The 19,147-nt window shown below is 37.6% G+C and overlaps 1 protein-coding gene across 1 annotated transcript in view; it reads left to right on the top strand.

Annotated features, from left to right (window-relative positions):
- Positions 1-19,147, top strand: part of RALYL (RALY RNA binding protein like) — a gene marked incomplete at its 3' end in the record, with an annotated part of 176,504 nt that overhangs the window by 112,854 nt on the left and 44,503 nt on the right. Inside the window, exon 2 of the mRNA XM_082315910.1 lies at positions 7,215-7,290. Coding sequence (XP_082172036.1) covers positions 7,215-7,290 — 76 coding nt within the window. The remainder of the gene's footprint in view (positions 1-7,214; positions 7,291-19,147) is intronic.

The following is a 19,147-nucleotide window of genomic DNA, read 5'->3' as shown; positions in this document are numbered from 1 at the left end:
AGAATGTTGGTAATTTTTGGCAAAATATTGTTATTGTGATTGTTATTTTAGGAAAAATACTTTGTGTTTGCATTAATAAAGCTGACTATTTGCAGGAAGAATAGTGAGAAAGACAAAGGGATTGGGGCAATGGGGATAGTGAACTCTTTTGTACACTACAGATTTCAATTGTCATGAAAAACTATTGCTTGGAGCATGAAGCTAACATTAGTAGGAGAGTTAGATAAAAGGCTGTGGGGCAAAGAAAGTATCCAAGTATTAGAAGAGAGAAAAAAAAATGTATTTTGAGGAAGATTTGAAAATTACTGAGGTTCAGGGCATGTTCCCTAGAATAAATCATATTGAAATCTGAAAGAGGTAGATGAGGGACTTTCATACTGTATCCCCACTACACTGTTTAATGTTGCTGCTTGAGGCTAATTGCAATGCTGAGAAACTCAGACATCTAGTCAACATTAAGCTTTGTCTGAGTCTCATGGTAATAACTATCTTTTGTTACCAAAGAAAAGCAGTAGAGAGTTTGTTGGCTGCTGCCCTGTAATGACTATGCTTGATCTGAAAGAAGACAGGTGCTGTATTTTCTTTTTGTAAACAGCATCTTTATTGTGATCAAGGGGAGGCAAAGAATGAACAGTGTTCCTTGCGCACCTCACTGTCTGAAAAAAAGCTGTAACTCAAGGACCACTTCTGTTTCCCATTAATAGCAGCAATGAGAAGGCACAGTGAGAGCAAGGACAGGGATCATATGAGAGTCCTGGCTCCTTGACCTTTTTTTTTTGGGCTGGCTAAACTTACATTAAAACAGTTGTCTTCTTTTCCTGAAGGTAGCAGAAAGTACCTGATGTACTTTTCCATTGGTTTCCTATATCCTCGTGGCAATGTTAATGTTCTGCATGTGAAGAATTATCTGGTCCATGTGTTAAAAAGTACTTGTCAGGTAGATATCTTGTTCTCTGGGTAGCAAACAGAGCAGTTGAAAACTTGACTAAATTAAAAGGATCTTCTTAGAGGAAGATTACACTTGCTTGCATCTATAGTTTGGCTCTGGTGGGGTGAAGTGCTTGTATGACAACCAGCTTCATGGCTGCCACGGCATAACCTGAACTAGGGGTTTCCACAGTTAACACCCAAACTCCCGCAGCTCTTACAGTTGGTCTGCACATAAGTGGTTGTGGCCACGTGGTCCCGTGTAGCTGAGTCTGAGTCTCTTCCACCTGCAAGACAGCAGTGTGGATTTTCCTGTAGAAAAACCCTCAAGTCCGCTGCTGAGGGGGAGGAGTGGGGAGGATTGCCACCAACAGGGCTTCACAAGACATGTCCTTTTCTCCATGATGTCCCTTCCCCTGCAGCCCCATACTCCAGCCATCCCCCAGAGTGATCTGCAGGGATTCAAGCGCCAGGAGAGAAGCAGTTTGGGAGGTCTCAGCCACAGCCTCTACAATCTCAGCAGAATCCACGGGCAGTCTTCAAGAGGCCACAAAATTGGCATTCTCCTCTTCCCCGGGCAGGATGGGCAGGCCATGGATCGCTTCTGGTTGCACACCCAAAGGGGCCAGGAAGGTCTGCCAGGTGACTGTGCCCTTACTTGGGGTGGGAGGTGTAGGGATGGCAGCAAGCAGACAAAAACCAAGGCAGGCCAATGCTCCATGTCAGCTGTGAAGCATGTCAGCAGCTAAGGGAGAGACCGCTGTCTCCAGGACCCTGAAGGAACGATTTGTGATGGGTGTATAGACAGGACAGGATTTCCCCTTTTAGCTGTTGCCTGTCCTCACACTAACCCAGTTCACTGGGGACCAGAAAGAGACTTTCCAGCAAGACAACGCCTCACACTTCTGTTACTGAATGGTGTTAAGAATGATAGCTTATATAATCCTATAGCCTCATTTCATTTTAGCAGTATTTAATGAACGAAGATGGTTGAACAAAGCAATTTCATATACTATTCAACAAGCGTCTCTTTCTGTATGAAGCATTAACAATAGCTGTCATCTTTGTACAAAAAAAAGGCTTCCAATTACTTCAATGCTAAGAGAAAATCCAAATGCAGCTGAGAGCCCCACAAGCAAATTATTTTTAATACCATTATGGAAAAAGAAAATGTGTGACCCAGACCTTCATTTAATATTTTACTAGCCTTGAAAGTTAATTTGAGTTTGTGTTCAATTTTCTGGGAACTTTCTTCTTTACAGCTGTGCAATTTGGGCACGGAATTGAACAGAGCTGAGAACTGTCCTTTCCTCTCCACTTTTTTCACATTTCAATGCTTGAGACGGGGAAAAGGGAGGGGTTGACATGTAATTAATGTAACATATAAAGAAAAAAGGAAGTCTATGATGTAAAAAAATGTCATATGGCTTCATTAAAATTCCTTTAGTACACAGCAGGGAGATTTATAGGACTGGTAGATGGAAGAGTATAAAAGAAAGATAGATTAGCTTTAGATTTGCTGGTGTCCACTTATGCTATAAATCACATGAGGCTTTCTCTAAATTGCATCTACTTCTTGGTCTTCCTATTCTGTCCCATATACTTTAGGTCATCTGAAAAGGAAGAATATGCATCCTGATCTCCCTATATCCGTATCTCTGTCTGGATTGACACATCATACATTCATCGTGTGAATTCTTTCTCTGTATTTTAATTTTAATTACCATTTCTTCCATTAAAGGTTAGTCTAAAGCAGAGCTGGTCTGGAAGTACACAATGACACCCTTTTTCATCCAAAATTTTAAGTCAAGCAGCTGTGGGATTTTTCAAAGAATGTCTCAGTTTCTGCAACCATTCACAAGAATGGGTGGAAGAACATCTGATGAAACATGTCTTAGGAAAATAGCTGTTGAGCTACAAAGGCCCTTAGAGTTTTCTTAGCTCCAGGTCTGGGTTCCCAGTCTTTCTGACATGGAGCCCACACTCAGAGGCCACATCAGCAATACTTAATTATAGGTACTTGGAACTGTTCTTTTCCACTGGGTCTCACCCTGCAAAGCAGAGTGGCCACAACTAAAATGCCAATTTGCAATGTCCCTAGCTCATGTCAATTCTCTACCTATGGCTAGAAATTGCATGGGAGAATACTAGTTAACTGGGGTTAAAAGTCAAGCCAGGACCCACTCTAACAAGTTAATACAAGAGACAACTGAGTACTAGTGTCTGGGAAGGGCACTATGTAATTTTATAATATAGATGAAGCCTGAGACACAGGTCCTGGATCTGCAGCAGAAAGCCTTGAAGTCCCAGCTTTCATGGGTTGAGCTAGTGCCTGTTGAAGCTTCTAGTTTACGGCATTTATTTTTGTGAGCCAAAATGATTGATTGGTTTTGGGTTTGGTTTGGTTTTTTTTTTTCAGTAAAACTTTATAAAGAATCTGAAGAGCAGATATACTGAGAAGTACTGAAACACTTCTAGGGTAAAAATACTCTTTAGGTATCATTGCTTACACTTAAAAAGCTTGTTTAAAGGTAACTGTTGTCTTCAGGACCGGATTATCAGATTGCTTTGGCAGCGAACCTATGAGCAAAGCCTCAAGACTAGCTGGTACTGCCTCTCCAAAAATGGAAGGTTTATGCACCAGAGTGTCCTTCATCATTACTATACTGCTTAGAGGAGGTAGGCAGGCAGTAGTAGGAAATTGTGATAGGAGAAAGGTAGATCATGCTGTGTTGAGTTGCTTTTTCAGACAAATTTATGGAGCCACTGAATACAATTGCTGCTCTCCCTAAATGGTTTGCATATTCTTTTTTTTTAAGTCTTTTTTTTTCTCATTAATTGCTATGCATTTTTCAGTATAATTAGAAATAAAAATACCATGTTCGAAATTGGATATATTCTACTGATGACACGCAACCTTGAATAATATCTAGATCTCATACCTTAACTAACCTCTGCTGTGCTAACAGGAATAGATAGAACTAAAGATGCATTTCTTTTAATAAAGAAAGTAATCTGGTTTGATTCTGAAAACACAGAGAGAGCAGGTTGCTGCATTACAATGTGCTGTTGTCTGCACAGTCACTTTCCTATTCATAGTGATTCCTTAATGTTTTGAATTTCAATGTTGAATTTATCTTAATGTTCATGTCTAACTGAACGTTTATAGTACATGATCAGAGAAAATAATGTGAGAGTCCCTGGGCTGCTCCATTCCCATATAGAAACAATGTGAATGTCTGTGTCCTTTGTCAAGTTGTCTGGTTCATATTCATCTACAAGTGCAGTAGCTAATTTTACAGAATAAGGAGTGGTATCTCTCTGCATTCCTTGGGGTGGAATCATTAGTGCAGGTAAATCTCTGTGCTGCAGCCAACAAATTTATTTGACACACAGTTTATGACCTAGTAGATGTAAATGTCTGCTGTGAAACTAATGATGGATGAAGCAAGAGAACAAGTTATCTCACAAGATTTCCAGTTGGGCTAGAAATAATCTATCCTGTGAAACGTTGACAAGTTCACTTCTAATCTTAGTTAGAAAATTGAGGTTGGAGTAGATAGTGTTGAAAAATAATGGGGTGAAAATCTGTTCTAACTTTTCAAACCATTTCCTATATCCATTCTTAACTTACTACAAGGTGCTTAGGGAGTTGCAGTGCTATTCAATCACTTTCATATTAACAGAAAAGCCCCCTGTGCACAGCTTTTCTATGAACTATTTCCTGTGTTAAAGAGAAATTCTGGTTATTACTGTTGGTATAACATAGTTCACTGTTTTCTGCTAGTACATTTAGAGAGCTATTTAAGTGCGAGGAACTCTTAACTGATTCTGAACAGCTTTACAGCTGTGTTTTCTTACAGTGCTACCTTTCTGGCAGTATTTGATTAAAATAAAGGGAACACATAACAAACAGCCCTTAGTCTTCTACGCTACTTGTCTTTGTTAAAAGTGGGTGTTGTAGAGCTGCAAATGTAGGTCTACAAGAATAATCATCAAGATAGTACTGACCTGTTCTGGAAGGATGTGAAAAAGTTTTTAAAGAAGTCCTTTAATGTTCATGTGCCTAAGAACAGTGATCTGGGCTGTAGCTCTGAAAGAGAAGCAGATCAGAGACATGAAAAATACGTGAAGATGAATCACACAGCCTCAGGTATTTCCCAAGAACAGAGTATAATTGTACTTTATTTTCCTGAAATCTGACCTAGTTGTAGTAGGAGATGGTGAAAGTCAATATAGTCAATGACCTTAAAGCTGACATATTAAAACAGTGTGGAAAGGTCTAATTATCATAAAGGTCACAGGATAAAAATTTCGTTCCAATTCTGTTATTTCCAGGAACCAATGGAAATGCAGCACAGCTATCAAAATTCCTCAGTGGCTTTCAGAAATGCTTGACGTTTACTCTGTTGGGTCAACATTAGTAGAATTTATATTTCTTTAAATTAGGGAATCATAGCTGCATTTTTAACAATCATGGAAGAGGAAGATGAATATATATTTAATACAGCACTTGCTTAAAATTAAAAGCAGGAAAGAATTTCAAGAAGGTATGAAAACTGTCTCCAATATTCATCCAACTTCAGAGAGATAAGTAAAACAAGAAACTTAATATTTTATGGAAAATTATGATTTAAGAGTAATACAGCTCCTACAAAAGGAACTACAACCAGATTTAATTCCAAAATGCTTTATATGGAGAAAATTTTACCAAAAAGTGTATTTTATATGAAATATTTCTGCACAAAGACTTTTCATTTCAGGACCTTTTGTAATTTTAAATAAATGTTGGTTTAGCTCAAAATATTAAAATTAAATTGAAATTATGTTTTAAATTATTTTATATGTTTGAATTATGAAATTTCCAATGGAAAAATATTTTCTGTCAAAAAATTGGAGGGACGCACATTTTCAATGTTTCTGATTGTAAAAAAAAGTCAGATGGATTATTTTTTCCATTTTGTGTGAAATAAAAGTATCCAGCCAGTAAGTCTCAGGCTTTTACTGCAGCTTTTGAAGTCAAGAATAGCTTAAATAAAAATGTCTGGGCTTTTAGCATCACTGGACTGGGCAGTGATGTTTCCTCATTCTATACCTCAGCTTTCTACTTCTCTTTTCCCTCCACTACACTCAATTTAAGGTTAAACATAGACCTTACCAAGAACATGTGCTTCCTTGAAAGTCTTGATCATCAGGTGATTCCACTGTAAATGGGATACATTGTTCTGTGACAGCAAATTTACACTGAAATAACTCTGATGATTTTGTTGAATGTTACTCTTTTGTATATTAGTGAAACTGAGGAGAGATTTAGCTGTAGCATCACTTAGATTGCAGGAAATTTGTTTCCTAATCAGAACTTTTACTTTATCAATGTGCTTTGTTGTAATGTCGACTTTGCAACATTCAGTCAGAGGAGGGGAGCTTCTTAATATAGGTTTGTGTTTATATAGACAGCTTCCTAGGCTCGAGCAAGGTATTCTCTACAGAAGGGTCTGTGCTTCTTTCTCCATGGGTAACTGTTACAAGCAATCAAAATGGTGGACATGTATTTCCTGATATGTCTTTGAGTATGATTCAAAAGAACAGAGTAATTTGAGAACCAGCAAGACTAATGTCTATATAAACTTCACATATTTTTAAATTTTAAAAAGTGTGCACAAAGTTTCTGGTGTTATTGAGAATTATAAGTGCCTGCCTAAGATAAAGTATGTGCAAACCCAGATTTTCTCTTTCTCCATACAATTTTTAAAGCCAGTGTGGTTTTATACTCAGAATCAAAAAGAAAAATGTATTTGAGGTAGGAAATAGATACTCTCATTTGCTTTTGAATACTCTCTTTTGGAGTGGATAGTGAAGTGGCAGTTAAAGTTCAGTGTGCATTTCTCTAGATCTTAAATGGGAACTCTTCAGAACCATTATAGCCCTCCACAACAGAATTTGACTTGTGATCATAGTTTGTCTCTACGTCTAAGTTACCATTCAAGTCTCCTTCTGCAATAGAAATACATTATTGGCTTCAGCTTCCTGAGTGGAAAGTCATATATGTTTAAAAAATATCAGTTACCAATATCTGACATTTTGCCTAAATCCTCATGCATTATGGTAAGAATTTTTAGGAAAGTTTTATAGCATCAATTCAGAAGTGGTAAAAACTAGATACATGTTTTAGGTATGCTGTCCATTTTCACTCTCTATTACTCAATTTCAGTGTCTTGAAGGTGCCTTTCTAAACTCACTCTAACTTCCAGGGATTTTGCTTACTAATATAAAATGTTTGTTTTCAGATATCAACATGGCAGGAGAACCAAAACCATACAGACCAAAACCTGGCAACAAGCGGCCACTTTCAGCACTTTACAGGTAAGTGAGATTTCATCTTAACTTACTACAGTTTGATTTTTATTAGAAAAATTATGGTAACCTGAAAAGTATCTACCAATGTCACTGTGTAGCCCATGAACAAGACAAAGGGATTTTTTTCCATTCACTCTTTGACATTTGTATGAAATATAATCAAGCTCCTTTATACACCAAAAAGTTTTGATTCTGAGTAAAAGAGCCAGTATTGTAGTGTCTGACACTGCCTGTTGACTCACTCCAGAGCAAAATGTTCTGACTTCTGGAGATGAAGACTGTCCATACGATGCATATCTTAAAAACCCAACTTATGCCAACTAGAAGTAAGTCCAGCAAACAAAATTCCTGACTGATACTCAAATGCAATGATCACAATACACACATAATGCTCCTCTTTTAGTTGGAAACAAACACCAGAGTTTCTGTTGCTGTAAAAAAATAAAATACTTATGAAATTTAAATTATAATACAGGCATTCAGAAGAATAGATAAAATTAAATCAGTCAGACCAGAATTTTATTTCTTAGTGAAAATACTTTGTTTTACTGAGGCCAAAAAGCTGGTCTCTGCCTTGTCAGTATTCACATCATGGATGTTATTTGCCAATGCAAAAACAATGCGAAGGAAAGAACTGCAGCTTTAAACTGTAAGAGGTACTACATATAGAGTCTTGCTATACTAAAAAGCTATTTGAAAAGGTGTTTGACATCCTTTAAGAAGAAGTAGCAGAACGCCATCGCCTTGCACAGGTTTTGTTCCAGGGATGCTAAAGACACTGGGGTTGTGCTTGGTGAACGTTAGCTTCTGTAAGACCCTACCCAAGTGCTCAGTCTGGAATTCAATGTTTGAACTTAAATATGTGTTGCATTAAAAAGATGTTTATTTATTTGTTTATGCAGTAGTAATTTAATTTTCCCTCCACACTTCCCTTTTTCTTTTTCTGAAGTGAAAATGAAAGTGAAGGAGAAGAGAAACAGACTTTAGGCCCATATAAAAGTGTGATGTTTAACAAAATCATAATGAAGTACACAATAAAATTATAAATCTGTCATTTACTAAACCTACTGACAAAAAGACTGGTATGGTGATTTGTGAAGTGTTTATTAATGTCTCCACTTCTACTACAATCAATAATTTTTTTGTTCTTTTTTGTAAATTGAGTACTATTCCAATTTTTAATCCTTATGCTTTGTTGCTTGGCTATGGCTTCGTTCTTGTGACTTTTTTTATTTGCAGGGTTCAGTGAAATAACTAATAATTTCAGAGCAACAGAACTGCTTTCTCATTGATTTCTGTGTCAAGGGTGAGAAGAAACTTCTAACAAGACTGGACTTCTTCCTCAGATGTTCAGGAGGGCATTGCTAGTGCCTTTCTCCTATTCCCCCATGCCTTTTTCCATACAGCTTGTACAAACCTGAAGAAACCCTCACCTTTTTTTTCAAAATCAATTAAGCTTAGTGAAGCATTCCAGATTGTTAAGGGGATTGACAGACAGACATGCACACATGCATTTCTGCTCAATAAACCTCACTTCTCATCTCCAGATCCATGAAAGGACTTAGGGCTGATTTCTACTGTGGCTGAAATGCAGATAGACTGGCTCTGAGAACAGCAGCTCAGTGCTGAAATCAAAGACAGTTGAGCAGGACTTTTTCAAGCCTGGTCTGGTCTGAAAGCTTCAAATGGAAATTCAAGGGTGGAATCTCAGAATGAGACAGGCAGGAGTATTTTAGATCTGAGCCTGTGTGCTACATAATAGTAATGTGAAGTTCTATCATACAGTTGCCCTTAGCTGAAGTGACAGGAATATTATCTTTGGAGAAGAGAACCCCTGTTTTATTATTACTCTCAACTGCAAGTTGTTAAACTCTGTATGTGTTACTGGTAGCCATGATCTACTGTGTCCCTGTGTTAGTATTTCAAAAGATCTTTGAAGATGTTCTGTGGTTTCTGCCATTTATATGCACCTCCACGTCTGAGCTTCTGAATGATTTCTCATAAATACTTGTTCTACAGACAAGACAGAGATAAGAGAGAGACCTGTGGAAAGTTCTGAGGGAACTTTAAAGAGAAAAAAGGTATTAGATTGTGTCCTTTCATGGATCTAGTAGAGACTATTTCTCTAGAAAATTATGAGAAGCTTTTTTGAGCAACTAACAGAAGTCTTCATCTGATGGTATTGGAGAGCTTTCATTATCTCAGTATCTGTTAGCATATCAATATGTGAGAGGATCAATGGTTTATAAAGTTCTTGACAATGTTGAGAACATTTACTTATTTCAAAACATTGTACTGGGTCTGGCTGGGATGGAGTTAACTTTCTTCATAGGATCCCATATGGTGCTGTGTTTTGGATTTGTTACTAAAACACACCAATGTTTTGGCTGTTGCTGAACAGTGTTTGCACAGCCTCAAGGCTTTCTCTCTTTGCTATTCTGGTTTCCCAATGAATAGGCTGAGGGTGGGCAATACAGCTGAGACAGCTGACCCAAACTGGCCAAAGGGATATTCTATATCATATAACATCATGCTCAGAAATAAAAACTGGGGAGTTTTTTCCTTCCAAAATAACTGTTGCTTGGAGACTGCCTGGGCTGCTTGTGGGAGGTGGAAAGTAATTGCCTTTGCATCACTTGTTTTTTTCCCTCCTTCCTTCCCTTACTAAACTGCATTTATCTCAACCCATGAGGGTTTTTCACTTTTGCTCTTCCTATTCTCTTCTTCATCCCAATGGGGGGACAGATAGTGACTGTGTGGCTGCTTAGCTACTGGCCAAAGTCAACCCACAAGATGGAGAAAGTTAAGAGGGAAGTGGTTACTTTACATTTGATTTTGACTAAGAGAGGCATTGCTTAAAAATTTAATTAACACAAAATATTCACTGTGAAAAGGGAGGACTGAGAGCAGTAGAAATAGGATAATGGATTTCAGAGAGGACAGACTTCAATGAGTTCAGAGAATGGTAAGTAGAATCTCTTGGAAAGAAATTTTAGGGACAAAAGGAGTGCAACAAATCTTGTATCGACTGTGCTTAAGGTAGAACAGAAAATTCTCCTGAAGCAGAAGTAGAATAAAGAAATAATACAGCAGCATCAAGTTTCTTTAACATCCTGAAAAGTGAAAAGGAATTGTACAAAATGTGGAATCAAAACCCCATGACTGGAAGTGAGTAGAAGGGAACAGCAGAGTCATCGAACAGGACGTCAGAAAGGCTAAGGCACGTAACAGTATAAAAGACAACAAAAAGATTGTCATTAAAGTAACTTCCTCTGCATTTTTATACTGCTGTTACTTAGCGGGATAGGAGAGCAGATAGTAGATGATACAGAAAAGGCTTCTTTTGCTTTAGCCAAAGAGGTTAGTTGACCAGCTATTAAAGAAAATAAATTTTTACCAGAGGGTATGGGATAAAAGAATTGGCTAACCAGTATTTGAATAAGTGAATTCAATGGAAATGGTATGATGAGATTCACCCTAGAGTGTTTAAAAGACTAGCTGAATCTGTGTGTGGACTGTTAGTGATTGTTTCCAAAAACTTATTGAGGTCATGTAAGGTAGAAAACCAGTGGGCATGGACAGGCGTTATGTCTATTTTCAAGAAGAGAAGGACCCAGGAAATTATCAGGTCAGCCCAGCTTTGATTCCCAGAAATGTACTAGAACAAATTATTAAACAATCAATTTATCAACACCTAGAGGATAATAAGATGGTTAAAAAAAATCCATCGTAGAATTATCGGGAGCAAATTATGTTGAAGCAATGTAATTTCCTTCTCTGACAAGAGAGCCGATTTAGTGGATAAAGAGGAAACAGTAGATGTGCTATAAGGTATTTAAACAAGCTTTGACACTTACCACATGTGGTGTTTTCATAAGTATATTCAGGAAACTTGGCTAGAAGAAACAGTCTTAAGGTAGACATCCAATGGAAAAACAGTGACTATATACAACATAGTATTAAGGATAACAACTACTGTTTGTTCAGTCTCCTTTGTTACAGATTTTTAAAGAGTATTTTTGGATATTTGAGACATATTTAAGAACACTTTTAAGGTAAGCAAGCAGGAGCACTGCACAGGGTTGCATGATTTTATTTATTGTGAAGTGCTTGAGGCTTCAAAATTGTTCAAAGTACTCTGCATCTCTGAAGAGAAACCTGCATCACATTTATAGCTGGATATGCACATGAGTAATTAATACAGAGAAACCATTGTCCTATGATGTATTATCCCCACGTGACTTGCTTACATGTTCAAGTCATTAGATCCACTTTTGCCTGGAATGGTATAAGAATAGTTGTTCAGTTCAGGGTCTACATTTGGTTTTTTATCCTTTATGGTTTTATAATCTGTATGGAAATAATCTCATTTAATTTCACCTATGTGAAATTGAGCATGAGCCTAAATGTGAGACACACAATTTTTTTTCAGCTATAGGAATAACTAGATGCAAGACAGATAAGCATATATCATTTCTTCTTTGACTTATACATGCAGTAATTCACATATCCAGACTCTCCTTTGTTCTCCAGTTTATTATTCCACTTATACTTCTTTTCACATCTTTTTGATGCTAGCATTCCTGGTATAGTTCATAGAAAAAAAGGCTGCAATTAAAAGTGATACAGAGAATTTAAAAGGCATCATGGACCTAATGAAGTCAGCAAAATGTTTTGCCATTCACGGGACTAGAATTTACTTCCACTTCTTTTTCTTCTCTCTTAAATGTACTTCAATACCCTAATTCCTACCAGCTGAAGATCCCGTCACAACCTTTGACTGCTGGAGAGCAGACTTGCACTGCTTGGAACAATTCCATGGGACACTGTCCCAGAGAGAAGAGGGGGCCAGGAGAGCTGGCTGTTTTCCAGGGGTCTCCTCCTTCAAGTTCAAGAACGGTTCATCCTGATGAACAAGAAATCAAGCAAAGGTAGCAGGTGGCCTACAGAGACGAACAAGGAGCTCCTGGGAAAAAAAAAAAAACTAAAACAGAAGCATAAAAAGGTGAAAGTAGCAACAGGTGGCCTGGGAGGTATATAGAGACATTGTCTAGGAGTGCAGGAATGGAATTAGAGTGCTGTAGGAGTGGGTCAATGTCATTGCAAGGCCACTCAAACCATAGTAAAAGAACTTCCATTTTGGATTAGGCCTTAAAAATACTTGGAGAACAGAAAGATTTAGACTTTGCTTCAGAAAGCTGCTAAACACATTATTAACTTTAAGCATACTCATTGAACTACAGATACGCTTAGGGTAGTGCTCAGGAATCAGCTTAAATCTAATATAACTGCTAGCTCCAGCAGCCTTCCCTGTGATTTGCATTGCTGTTCAGTATGTGAGGGGAGACTTAAATCCCAGAAGGTTCAAAATTGTTGTGAATTTCCTTTTTTAGCACAGCACTTCTGCAGAAAACCAAATGCCTGACAAATCTGCATCTTAAAATTATTTTACATCTTGTTATTTGGGTCTAGCCTCAAGCAAAAGTTAATTTTACTGGCTAATCTTCATATCTTTGAAACACAAGGTGAAGATTAAAGGTGCTGACGCAAATGTGTTAAAGCACTCTTTGGGAGCATTGTTGTGGTAAAATAAAGGATCACACTTTGTCTTTTTAATTTAGTGGTGCTTTGATCAGTATTTCACTAAAGCAGTTCTGTGTCAGCATACGAAAGTCCATTTATTGTTTTATTTTCCTCTGGGTTTATGCCCAACATACCAAAGTAGAATCAACCGCAAATACTCTGATGGATTGGCATTCTGTTTCTCTACATCATAAAAGAATATTTTAACTATTTATTCTTCATTTCAGTCCACCACCATGTTATATGAGGTGTTAAATACATGGTCTGAAAGCTTTTTCATCATTTCAGAGGTCTTTGCTGGGGTTATTAAAACAGGACGAGGCTCTTCTAGTTGTTAACTCTGGAGGCTGCTAATGGCTCCATCCGCAGTTGCTCCAGGAGTGGGCTTGAGCCCCAGGCCAGGCGGAGCAGAGCCACTGCCTGTGGCTTGCCTTGCCTCAAGACAGACTCACCATGTCCCCTCTGTATGGCTGTCGGCATGGGAGTTGGCTCAAAGTCTTCTCTGGCACCCCTCTAGCAGTAACAAAGATGAGGGGATTTGAGAAGAATGAGGGGGCACCTATTTTTGAGTCTCTTGAAATAACAAAAAGACTGTGCTACGGGCTAGCAGAATGGTGGGATTTTTAGTGGCATGAAAATGAGAGTGGCTACTGCAGGCCCTGCTGTGTGAGGTGCTGGGGGGGACCTGCTGGAGACCACACAGGACATGGGGATCCAAAACAAGTGCAGTGGTACTAGTACAAATGAGAGGGAGTTGAGAGCAAACTGTCCCAGATCACATCCGAGTCTGCTTTCTGAGAAAACTAGTTTGTTTACCAAAGACAAACTGCCCAAGAGTGAACTAATATTTATATAATGTAGGAAAGCAGGGGACTAGGATTTCGAAGTAAACTGGGAAGGCAAGTTACTCAGCAGTGCCGCGATATCTAGTCGCTCTCTTTGCTCTACACAATTTAATATTGTACTTGACCTACAAACATTTCCAAGACCAATTTAATTAAGACTAACCTTCCCCATGTGAGTTATTTTCACCCTTGCCAAACTCCAGGCTTCCTCGTAAGTCCACGATAAGCAAAACTGGCATTGCCCCAGTGCCACATCTTGAAGGCTGAGTGAGGAGTTATTCAAGCCCCACTCCTCCCAATACTCCCTTTGCTGGCTGAGCATGAAGCTGCCTAGCCTGGGATCCATCACACTGAGGCACATCCTGGAGTGAGACAATTAGCAGGATGGATTTAGTGGGCGGATTAACAAGACCAAGAAATACTGAGTGAAATCATCTCTTGCGGTGTTGCCTTGGCTGGCCAGATCTCCACCCAGTGGTCGTTGAGTTCCCACAGCACTGCCCATCTATAGCACACAGTGGTGCTGGCAAAAGCTTCCCTTGAGAGCAAGTTCTTTCCAAGATGGTCTCTGAAGTTTCAGGCTTATGGTTCAGCACTCCCTGAGTGGTATTAGATACCACAGTCATTTCCCATTCCCAACCACTTCTTCATGTAATGCAATTGAAATGTATATTCAGCATGCTTGATTTAACATGCCACTAATCAGCCATATTAAACAGCCTTTACTTTGCAATTTCATAAATCCCATGGCCTGTGGAGGAAATTATTTTATTTAAACATCTAATATTAATATACTGGAGAGAGAAGCTCTTTTATTTACAGGGTATGGTTTTGTTTCTATATCAAAGTTTTATTTTTCTTTGACAAAAATACTTTATCAGTTTCCGCAGTACATTTTACTTTTATAATCTCCATCACAAAACTGATTGGATTATGTTACACATCTTGCATTTCCCTTGGTTTTGCAGTTTTATTTTACAGCAGAGGCTTAAAAAAATTACTTACAGTCTTTCTCTATTTGCTCTCTGATTCTCAGATTTATTTTAAGATATCATTTATAGAGTTTGGTGTGGCTTGGTTTGCCTCAGAGCCATCCATTATTTTGAGTTTATTTTCTGAGCGCTCCTGGGCGCCCATCATTTCAGGAGAAAGTGTGAAAGGCACACTGATGGGCAATGTGATCGCTTCTTCTACCAGGGTAGGAGGCTTCTTGAGATCATCCCTCCCATTTGAAAGCATAACATAAAGTCAACAAATTCTGTGCCAAACAAGCATTACTATTCTATTTGAATACTGCAGTATTTTGCATAATTCCTGCTGTAGTGTGCCATTGGCAGCGTATTAGCAGTATGCTTTAACCTACTGGCATATAATAAAAATAACTGCAGGTATAAGGATCTTTCTTGATTGAATATTGTCCTAGATTCCAACAACTTGCTTCTTTTTCTTAATGCATTTGTGTGTCCGTTTTTATCACTGGCCTACAAGAGCCTAAAGGCACAGTCCAGACAACAGAAAATAAACCTGATCAATTATTTTCTGATACTTTGCATTTGAATTAAATTGTGATTATGCCTCTTACTTTTTTTACATACTGAATAAAAAAAAAAAATATATGCTTATGGAACATAATCTTTTGATGAATACATCATATTAAGTGTATATAGTGTGATATTTCTTTCAAATCAAAGTGCTTCCTTTTTACAGAAATGTATCTTCTTGATGCCTTTGATTACCTTCCTTCATGAAACAAGCTATTTTATTTCAGTGCAATGGAATGAATCTAAGATGAGTGTTGCTCTGCAGCTCTTCTCCTGACAAAAGATCTAGCTTCCATAAAAACACATTTCTAGGAATGTTTAAATGGAGGTAATTTTAAGTCCAGTAGGATACTATTTGCATTCATTTCATCAAAGAACGTTCTTGGTGATCACATTTGAAGCAGTCATTAATATACAGAAAAAATGATCATTTAGTCTTAAATTCTCACTTAAAATTCACAACAAACAGTGCAAATTTTGCTTGTGTCAAGAACTTAAGTAGCATTTTCAATTATATTAAAAATGTTAAAAGGCACAGATACAAAGCTACAACTTTGTGATTCAGTGATTCAGTTTCGTCTGAATTTCTGTTTATTTTCTTTCAAGGAAAAATCCCCATGTCAATTAACTGATATCATAAGAATAAGAAAAAAATATCTGCTAATGGAAGGCAACACATGCAGCTCTGTATTTCTGAATTATGTCAGTGTAAGTACAATCAATTTGGTCCCAGAGATGTTTAAAGAACAAATCCATGTGCTCAGAGGGGTTGGGAGAGCCAGCCAAGAACGTTTGACCTGTCACGTGATCCAGAGCGTGGACGTGCATCACCTGATAAGTTTAGAGAGGGGAAAATGGCAGGGTCTCAGATCCTTAGTAACACCCAGGAAAACCTTTGCTTCTGGAGAAAAATCACAGATGGAGAAAAATCACAGATAAAGTTCAAAAGCCTAAAATATATCAAATATACTTGTCATCTTGATTTGTTCCTTCAGTCATATTATTCCTAATCTGTGTGGTAACTCCAATAACAACTAGGACAACAAAACTGTCTTTTTTCTTTTTTTTTTTTTTTAAATCTGTCCTTTCACTATTTTAAAAATACTGCTAACTCCCTTTTAGAATCTATCCCTAGTGACTAGGGCAGATATTCCTTCTCAGATTATCAGTATATCCTAAACCTTATATTTTTCTCATGTTTGTTTGTATTCACCTTCACCAGAGTTTTTAAACTATGGTCTTGACTTAGATCCATTTCGAAGTGTGTCCTGCATAGACTGAAAGACTAGCACTTGCCTTTCTTCCCATCTCCCCTCAAGTTATTCTTTAGGCTTCCGCAGTCTTTTCTCAGTTTATTTTTTTTCTTTGTTAAGAGGAGCCAGTGACACCACCTTACACATCTGCAGAGGAGCTGCATCCCTTTTACTAGCTCAGTACTTCTCCTCTTGCAGAAGGTGATATATGGTATCACATGACTGATGTTTTCTTTCACAAAAGCCGAGATACCATAATCACGCTCATGCTCAGAGATTAGCCAGTTCGGAGAAGAATAGCCTGTTCTCTTATTATTGGGGTTTTTTTTTTTTCCTGGCATTTAATCTTTCTTACTTCTTTTCATCTCCTATGAAACTTGAAGCAGTATACTATAGCTAAAGTAACTAATTGTAAAAACATCTTATTTTTTTCATGGTTTTTAATCCCTGTTTATACCACAGTGGAACAGAAAACATATTCACAACCTTCTGATGGCATTGAAATTATTATGACTCCTTTCTTATCCAAGAATTTGTGCTGCTAATAAAAATGAAAAAACTTTGGCTTATAATTCAAAAAGTAAATTCCTAAAAGATCCAGAGCACTGATGGTTTTGCCTGCAGGCAAACAGAAATAGTACTTTTACTCATTCATTCAGTTTAAATCTTGACAGTCTGAGCCTTGTTCCTATCAACTATTACATGTGAGATTTCCACCCTTTATTACTGCATGGCTTCTTACATTTGATTTAAGAAATAATCAGAATTTTGATTCAGCGTGTTCTAGCAGAAAGACCATGTCTTCTGTAGATACTCAGCTGTGCTTCTGTTAGCTTAAAAAGAAAAAGGATAGTACCTACAACATATTAAAAAAAGTCAGAAACAGATGCCATGGTCATTTTTCCACATTTGAATTTTAGTGAAGCAGTCATCATAGAAACAGTATCCAGTTTTGCAACCACTGTTGTTTGGTAACTGTCATGTTAACTTTATAGAGGTTTTAAAAGTGAGGACACAGGGTTCATGACACAGAACAGAGAAGGTCCTGTCCTAACATGGCAAATGAACAGCAGGATTCTTCATTTTCAGGAATTTAGTAAACCCTTAATTGCAGCAGTAATCAGAGATGGAGGGGAAGGCTGTGCTTCAGAGCACCACTTTGTGGGCTCGTAATTAGGCATTGGTTCTCACATAATGTAACACCTCTAATTGTACAGAAGGCTGTAATTCAGTCTGGGAGCTGCTGATGTGCTGCAAGGGCACAGTTTAGGTGGCTTACAAACAGGAACAGAAATATGATGCTGGATTATAGATTTAGTATTTTGTGAATAAATAAGGAAGGCTGGATAAATGAAAGGCTGCAACTTGTTATATATTTTAAAGTCTTATGAATAATATCGGAAGAAGACACTTAACGTATACTTAGTTTAAGAGAAGACATTGTTAAGTAAGATTACAAATAGCATGGAAGGCTATGCTGTGTGCAGCACAGAGGGACAATAGCAACGTATTAATATGCAGTGAATTATTAACAATTAAATTACCCCACAAGTTTATTTCTTGGTGAATTCTGCTAGTCTTGGAGTATACTGTCTGAAAATATGTTATCCAGCCTGCCAGGACTGATACTTAGATAGTGCTGTCGGTGCATAATTTTATTTTTTAAAGAATAGGTTACAAGTTACATGTCTTTTTGGTAGATTATGTTACTGGTATTCCCAGAACTTCTGGCAAAAGCACTGGCTATTTTACCAAAAAGTAACAAATGTGTTCATAAACGTGTGTGAATTTATTATGAGACCTAAGGAACGAGCAATTTATAATATCTATTGGCATAAAAATGTATGTTATATTTTTCAGTCTTGCAAGAGTGAGATTATTCTAGGAAACAGGATGACAAACATGAATCATACATTGTCAGAGCAGTGCCCCTCCTGTAACTACTTTTAAGTGTTGGTAGTGTCATTGAGGGAGAAGGAGATTAAGCCTCTACCCTTGGGATCCTCAAAGGCAATGCCTGCATTAACCTTCATCTCTTTGTGACTACAAATAGCCATGCAGTAAAGTAGTATTGATTGTGTGCATTAGATCAGTCAACACTGTTTTGTTCAGCCCACCCTGATGAACTCATTCCAGACATTTTTAGACCAGTACATATTGACCTGAATGTTCTTACTCTGATTTAGAGCAGAATAGGGTCAGGTGACATCAACTTCATGCAAAGAATGATTAAAGCTGTCAGAAAGAGGACTTTAAAGTAGATAGCTAAGTACACCACTATATTTTTTTCAAAATTCTTTCTTTTGTTGGGAGCATAGATTTTTGCAAAATTTAGCAACTCTTAGTACATCACAGGAAAAAGTAAATTAAAATTGACAGCAGTGGCATGGAGTTACTTTCATTCTCCAGAGTTTATTTCCTTTGCTTACTTGAACAAAGGTACTAAATTGAGCATGTTTGCAGTTTGTGAAGGGGATCAGAGTTAGGAATGTTCTTACCTGAAGGAAAATGAGTTCTTATTCTTGATTCTTGCAAGAAGCTCACTTTGAATCTGAGCTTTCATTTCTTTGTGACTGGAAACATCATACAGATGTGGTGTACAGATTAAATTCAGTTTAGGTTCCTCATCACTCCGTTCGGC

The sequence above is a fragment of the Platalea leucorodia genome, assembly GCF_965183815.1.
Source record: "Platalea leucorodia genome assembly, chromosome: 1".
Lineage (NCBI taxonomy): Eukaryota > Metazoa > Chordata > Aves > Pelecaniformes > Threskiornithidae > Platalea > Platalea leucorodia.
This window is presented reverse-complemented; position numbering and strand designations above follow the sequence as displayed.